Below are 7,133 nucleotides of genomic sequence, written 5' to 3' on the forward strand. Positions count from 1 at the left end.
CTGCGCCTGCGCCTACTTTCTTATCCTGCTCCTGAGCCTGCGCCTGCGCCTACTTTCTTATCCTGCTCCTGAGCCTGAGCCTGAGCCTGCGCCTACTTTCTTATCCTGAGCTTATATTCTTATGCTATTAAAATTAAACTCCATGCAAATATATGTATTAAAGTTTATTATCCTGTAGATTTATGCAATTACATAATGTCCGAATTTAGTTATCTGAAGCGTGTTATTAAAGCCTTGCATCAACAGTAGGTAAATAAATTTCATTAGGAAAATTTATACCCAAAACCCAATATCAAGTAGTTTAAAAATTAGTGTTACAGGAAATGGGGATTACCTCCCGTTTCAGTTGACGTGCAGTGAAAAGCAAAATGTTGCTAATATTCATTTTCAATGCTACATGGCACAGGTTTAATTCTTGCTTATAAATGCATTTCCGAAATTTGAATTATGACAATTGTTTAATACTTTTACATATGAAGCATTTCCTTTTACATCGGGTGCATGTACAGAATAAGCAGATATGAATAAATCAAGCACAAAGTGAAATGGTAGATGGGGTATTGAAGTAATCGAGTAATGTAGAAGTTGTAAAATGCAGACAAAAGGTTACCGATATATGAAACTATCAATGCATTATGAAGGAGAGTTGGCGATATCATGGAAGGACTTACTGTAGGAAGAAGTAAGGATTCATGTTATAAACCACTCAAGCTAATGTTAAAAATAGTGTTCACATTTGAAGTAAAGGTGAATTACCTCATTATTTGGCCTAATACAAATATGTAGGTGGCGCTGGGAAGTTTGGGGGCCTTTGTATTCATAGTACATTTCATCCCAGGTATGCAAGGATTCACCTGTGTCTTTCAAAAGGAGTACATGCAGTAGCTTCAAGCATTATGTTGCCATTCTAAAATAGCATTTAAGGTGATCTTGTATACACCTACAGTCTATTGCTTATACTATATACCTTTCGCCATTTTAATCTGCTCATACATACTCCGCCTTTTAGGCATGGTAATTTTAAAGGCGAGTGTATACGGTTATATAAACCTGTATATAAATAAAAAACACATACTGCCGTTTCATTTGTTTATATCTGGAACCCATAAGCCCTTGTATACCAGAGAAATCACTATTACAATCTAAATCTGTATACATTCTTTAATCAGGATTTCTATACACCTCCGTTTAGGAGGATTCTTATTTGCGCTTACCTTCCCTTATCATTCGGAGAGGAATAGAGAATATGTTCGGGTGTATAGGCCTGCTTTTGCATACATCAGCAATGCCTACGTCCCGTCATTGATGTAATCACGTGGAAAGTAAAAAATCCGCCGTTTAAAAAAGAAAAATCAATATCAATACCGCAACCACTAAACATGGATGCAAAATTATGGCGGATATAATGCCAATACCACCAAGCAAACTTTCCCTAGCTTGATCTGGACATCAAATATTCCTTTGCCTCGTCTGACTAGGCCTCAAATTCCAACTCTTAACCCCTAAATCATGATTTCTGTCGGTATGTTTAATAATCATGCCTTGTCAAGGTATTAAGTGGCCTATTTGACGAAATTATGACGAGGCTTGGGCAAACCAATAGTTATATTGATACATAATCAAGGATTATACAATGAGGTAGTTCTGGTCCACCCTCTTTCATGGATAAGGTGGTATAGGATGCAAAAGAGACTCCAGATGTTCTTAGTCATCTAAGGTAAGGTGTACACCTGTACAATTAAAAGTAGCTTTAATTTAAAATTATTTAATATAAAAATACAAGACTAGGGTCTCTCAATAAGAAGTGATCTTCAAGACGTGTCGATCCGTGTGCAAGACCATCTAGTCCGTTTACTCGAAATTAATTTAAGAGCTCAGAACCTGATTCTGTAGGTTTGCAGGCAAGTCATTGAACATCGCCTGGGGTACACCCTCTGTGGGAGGAAGAGGATTTTAGTACATGCTTATTCCAGGCAGAATATGTCCAAAGTATTTTAAACAAAGTGCTTGGCAAGTTAAGAGGGCAGACTTGTGCGCATCTAAAGAGGTAGGTCATAACCCTCTAGCCAACCCTTTAGGCAGCATACAAGTAGTAGACCAAGTTTCCTAACAGCCAAATCAGTTATACCCATTACCTATGCTAGAGGCTCCCACATGGAGGGGCAGCCCAATTTATTGGTAGTCTTACCTCCACATTTATACTCCATGTTGGACCATATAATTTCTTCCTGGGAGAAGCAGAAGAGTCCCAGTCTGCCTCCTTTCAGGGTGCTGTCATAAATGTTTCCAGAGTCCATGACCTGGTTATTTCCCTGGTACAAGTAGAACCTTATGGTTCCAATATCAGGCCGGTGGTGAAGCAGCCAGCGGTAGGCAACCTTGGGTTTCCATCCAAGGCTGCCATCATGCCAGAGCAATTGTGCCTGAAAGCCAACCACCACACCATTAAACCAGGATGGTTACTCCCGACATGCTAGCTATATCGTGAGCTAGTTGTATGGCTGAACAAATCTTGCATGCCTTTGGTTACCCAAAGTATAGCTACCTGGTTTGGTGTAGACCCAGTGAACCACAAGGCATCCCTAAGTTTCGTGCCAGGGCCCGTGTTAGAGTTTACTAGCTTCAGAGTAACGCCTCTCTCGGCCTTGTTGAACCAGTTTTGTGGTGCTTTTTTCCAACTCACAACATAGAACTTGGCATTGCTTTGGTAACTGTTGGAGGATAAAAATATGTGAGGGCCAATCTTTCATTGGCAATTTAACATTTCAGTGGATTAACAATACTTACCCGAATATAAAGCCAACAAAATCGTCATCACTCGTGTCTTCAATGAAGAAGGTCCCCTCAAAGTCGACATCGCCCAGAACGTGGTCACCTGCAGTTACATTACAATTATTTTATGCCACATTTATGCAGACCCATTTAGACGTCTGGCATTTCAAACCTTTCCATCATACATACCCACTGCTATAGCTGGGTCAGAGTTCACGGTCTGATGAATTTCTGCACCGTTGTCATAGACGACCCATACTGGAGGAGTAGATGCCGTTTGCGGGTCTAGTGCCACCATTTGCAGATGTCTGCCAAATTTAAAGATGTTCAAGTGGCTGCCCTAGTTGTATTGGGGCTTCCTTCAAAAACTCGCTAAGCTGACCTACCTGAAGTCGGTGCTGTGCACATTAGGGTTATAAATGCAGTTGTCATCCGGATCTAAGACCTTGTCACCATCCTTGTCATCACTGCAGGCGTCACCAAAACCATCCCCGTCGGTATCCTTCTGCTGCTTATTTGGGATTAGTTCGCAGTTGTCATTCTTGTCAAGTACACCATCATTGTCATTGTCTGTATCACATGCATCACCTTTACCATCACCATCTACGTCTTGCTGGTCACTATTGGCCACATTTGGACAGTTGTCCACACTGTCCTCCACACCATCACTGCAACAGAAGGCAGAAGTTGTATTGGCCATCATTAGATTTACATTTGCCAGGTTAAACAATTAAAGCAATTCATCAATCCATACCTGTCAGTGTCCACGTCATCATCACAGGCATTCCCTAGGAGATCTTCATCCTTATCACTTTGCCCTTGGTTGGCGTGCTGAGGGCAGTTGTCGCAAGCATCTCCAATACCATCTCCATCACTGTCAGCTTGGTTGCCATTAGCTACCTTAGGACAATTGTCTGCACCATTTAGCAATCCTGAGGGAACAGGTGGGACATGGAAGACTCTTGGCCAAGACGAAAGGGGAGTGGAAGCCATCAGTCAAGAATTAAAGTAACAAGCATACCATCATTATCAATATCGTTGTCGCATTTGTCGCCTTTTCCGTCCCCATCAATATCGCTTTGGTTGGGGTTGGAGTCATCAGGGCAGTTGTCACATTTATTTCCACGTTTATCCTTATCCTTGTCGCTTTGGCCAGGGTTGGCTATCAGGGGACAGTTATCCTGGAATGCAGGAGCAAATGGAATGTTCATGGTGGACAAGTGTTGGCATACAAGATCCTAGCATTCCCAGTTAGTCTTTCATACCTTATTATTGTCATGTCCATCTCCATCAGCATCATTATCACAAGCATCGCCAATCTTATCACCATCGGCATCCTCTTGTCCGGAGTTGGGCCTATTGACGCAGTTATCCTTACGGCAGTACTTGCTTGAACAGCTCAGTTCAGTGTCTGGGTAGCCATCAAGGTCAGAGTCCGGAGCACACTCTGCACCTTCACCAGCATAACCAACAGGGCACTGGGAAGTGGAGAAAGACATGTTAATTATTCAGGAATTAAAGTTACTAGGTTAGTTGGTTATGAATTAACACCTAAATCCCAACTATCATAAATACTTACCTTGAGGGGCTGGCACACTTTTCCATCACCTGTATAACCAGCAAGGCAAGAACAAGTTCTGCTGCCAGCAGTGTTTGTACACTTAGCTTTAGCATGGCACCCACCATTAGCTACCAAACACTCATCCACATCTGGAGGATGAAATTGTAGCCGTTTACTAAATATAGTCTAGTCCTGACTTTGAGCAAGTCATAAAACCCACTTACGAGTTTACAATTGCTAAGGTACTCGCCTGTGCAAACTAGGCCATCCCCAGTGAATCCTGATTTACAGGTGCAGTCACGGCTGCCTGGAGTATTGCTGCAACGGGCATTTGCATCACAGCCACCGTTGGCAACTAAACATTCATCCGTGTCTAGAGAATAAACCATAAAAATAATGTTGACTTGTGTATCTACTAAACAAGTATCCAAAATATATTCTTGGGCAATTTAATTATATTACAAGAGGGGAGTTGAAAAGGAATCGAGGTGCACCTAGTGTTTTGGTCATGTTCAGAGCACGAGCGGGATGCTAAAATATTCGTGCGATTACTCACCAGTACACTGAAGTCCATCACCAGTGTATCCAGGATGACATGTGCAAGTTCTGCCACCAACATCATTTTTACAGTCCGCATTAGCATGGCATCCACCATTAGCCACCAGACACTCGTCAACGTCTGCAATGCATTTCAGAAGGTACCCAATATAAATTAACAATCAAGGGTAATTAATGCTAGAATTTTTACATTTCCTTTATACTTGCCTGTGCAAACTAGGCCATCCCCAGTGAACCCTGATTTACAGGTGCAGTCACGGCTGCCTGGAGTATTGCTACACAAAGCATTAGCACCACATCCACCATTGGCAACCAAGCACTCGTCAACATCTGTAGGTACAAGACCAGTCATTAACCAACCTCAATTACTTGAAGGCAAAAGAGCATCCGCTTTTGCAAGCACTCACCAATGCAGGTGAAGCCGTCACCAGTGTATCCTGCTGAGCAACTGCACTGGAAACTGCCATCAGAGTTTGTACACGTGGCACTTGCAGAACATCCGCCGTTGGCCACAGCACATTCATCAACATCTGGGGATATAGTGCAAGGAATGTATTGTGCGGTGTGTACCTTACTTAGCTATATAAAATTTGCCAAGATTTTATTTGTGCAAACTCACCTATACATGTATATCCATCACCACTGTACCCTGCTCTGCAAGTGCAACTCACACCTCCATTAATTGTTAAGCAGTCTGCATTGGCATTGCAGCCGCCGTTGTTTGCCAGACAGGGATCTGAAAGTAATATTAATGACTCGACCTAGTAAGGTTATATTACACATTTCTTAGACATCACAGGAGCATATCTGCAGCATACCAAGCACTGGAAATTTACCAAACAAAATTTTAGTAATATACGTTCTTTTAAGGTTCCACTCCCCCTAACTGGTGGACCCCACATTTATCGGGCACTAAAATCAATCTTCAACTATTTGTTTAGATATAGTTTGCTGCTCAATGGCCAAACATTCAAAGGAAAAGGCTTGTACCTTTTAATCAAATTTCAACTAGAATCTACATACCTGTAGTCTCATCAGGACACATCCCCTGTGGAATGCTACAGCGGGTGAAGTAGTCATACAGATTCATCTCGTGGTCCTCCACACACGCTCCTCCATCACCAGAGTCGTTAGCCTTCCACACATAACCATGGGGGCACTGGTAGCGGGCACGCTTCATCAGCCCACCAATAATCAGGCATTCGTAGTAGCTACGGCGGTCGAGGGGATCTGGGAACCTGCCTTCCTCATAGCACACCATTGTCCGCTTGCAAGGATCTTCACAAGCTCCCGTTGCCTCGTTGAACAAGGTTCCATTTGGGCACATGAACAGCCTCTGCAGCCACCCAGATTGAAGCGAGATGCACGAGTAATATTCAGAGCAGTCATCAAGGTTTGCAAAGACACCAGGCCGTCTGCAAGCTGGAAGACTGGCTTGGTTGCGACACTGCACAAGGGTCTCGTCAAACACCATGCCATCAGGGCAAACGTGGATCTCGGGGAGTACTCCGATGCCAGAGCAGCTGAAGAACTTCTGTGGGTCATACAGATCGCGGACAAACGAGTCCGCGCTCTGGCAGGTGCATGCAGCAGGATGACCTGGGTAGCACACTGCACCCCCAAAGGCTGCCTTGATACTACAAGACCTCCCACTGATGCACTGGCGGGCAAAGGCCTGACCTTTCACACACATGACCATGGTTCTGCAGTCGGCGCACACAAAGTCATCAGGCTGACCTTCACACAAGTAAGAGTACCTGGGATATGCATTAGTCACACTCCGCTCACTCCTTGAAAGACACTGAAAGGAAAGATAGATGAAGAATTCCACGGGTGCTCTTTACAGTTAGGGAGTTACTACAAATAATGCTCAGGAGGTAAAAACCTACCATCTCACTGCTGCACGTCCTGGAGGTAGTGTTGAAGACGAATCCATTACAGTCATCAAAAGATAATTCATAGCCCCCATTGTCATCTTGTATGCAGTCGTAGAATCCACCACACGTATTTGGGTTGGGGAACCTGCCCTCACCAGAACAATCAGGCCTGGAGGGGCAATGCCAGCAAGAGTTACATGCTCAGTTACATTTTAATGCCATTTGTTTTAACAGGGATAAACAAACATTACTTACACATTTGTGGGCATGGCAACTGCAGTTGCAGCCACCATCTGGAGGAGATGAATAGAAGTTTAGATGACACGTAATTGATTCAATAAAGATTAAATTTAGCAAATTAAAAC

The 7,133-nt window shown here is 43.2% G+C and overlaps 1 protein-coding gene across 2 annotated transcripts in view; it reads right to left on the bottom strand.

The window, feature by feature from the left end:
- Positions 1 to 1,749: 1,749 nt before the first annotated feature.
- Positions 1,750 to 7,133, bottom strand: part of LOC113813765 (cartilage oligomeric matrix protein-like) — a 6,285-nt gene continuing 901 nt past the window's right edge. Inside the window, exons 2-19 of one of the 2 annotated variants that reach the window (XM_070130769.1) lie at positions 7,024 to 7,061; positions 6,781 to 6,937; positions 5,915 to 6,692; positions 5,511 to 5,627; positions 5,299 to 5,421; positions 5,099 to 5,221; positions 4,890 to 5,012; positions 4,584 to 4,706; positions 4,352 to 4,482; positions 4,038 to 4,250; positions 3,794 to 3,953; positions 3,527 to 3,704; positions 3,159 to 3,440; positions 2,962 to 3,080; positions 2,788 to 2,875; positions 2,546 to 2,711; positions 2,189 to 2,423; positions 1,750 to 1,934 (exon numbers count right to left, since the gene is read on the bottom strand). In XM_070130769.1, coding sequence (XP_069986870.1) covers positions 1,867 to 1,934; positions 2,189 to 2,423; positions 2,546 to 2,711; positions 2,788 to 2,875; positions 2,962 to 3,080; positions 3,159 to 3,440; positions 3,527 to 3,704; positions 3,794 to 3,953; positions 4,038 to 4,250; positions 4,352 to 4,482; positions 4,584 to 4,706; positions 4,890 to 5,012; positions 5,099 to 5,221; positions 5,299 to 5,421; positions 5,511 to 5,627; positions 5,915 to 6,692; positions 6,781 to 6,937; positions 7,024 to 7,061 — 3,222 coding nt within the window. In that variant the 3' untranslated portion in view covers positions 1,750 to 1,866. The remainder of the gene's footprint in view (positions 1,935 to 2,188; positions 2,424 to 2,545; positions 2,712 to 2,787; positions 2,876 to 2,961; positions 3,081 to 3,158; positions 3,441 to 3,526; positions 3,705 to 3,793; positions 3,954 to 4,037; positions 4,251 to 4,351; positions 4,483 to 4,583; positions 4,707 to 4,889; positions 5,013 to 5,098; positions 5,222 to 5,298; positions 5,422 to 5,510; positions 5,628 to 5,914; positions 6,693 to 6,780; positions 6,938 to 7,023; positions 7,062 to 7,133) is intronic. The other variant, XM_070130770.1, reaches the window with a different exon arrangement.

This window comes from Penaeus vannamei, chromosome 15 (assembly GCF_042767895.1).
Source record: "Penaeus vannamei isolate JL-2024 chromosome 15, ASM4276789v1, whole genome shotgun sequence".
NCBI lineage: Eukaryota > Metazoa > Arthropoda > Malacostraca > Decapoda > Penaeidae > Penaeus > Penaeus vannamei.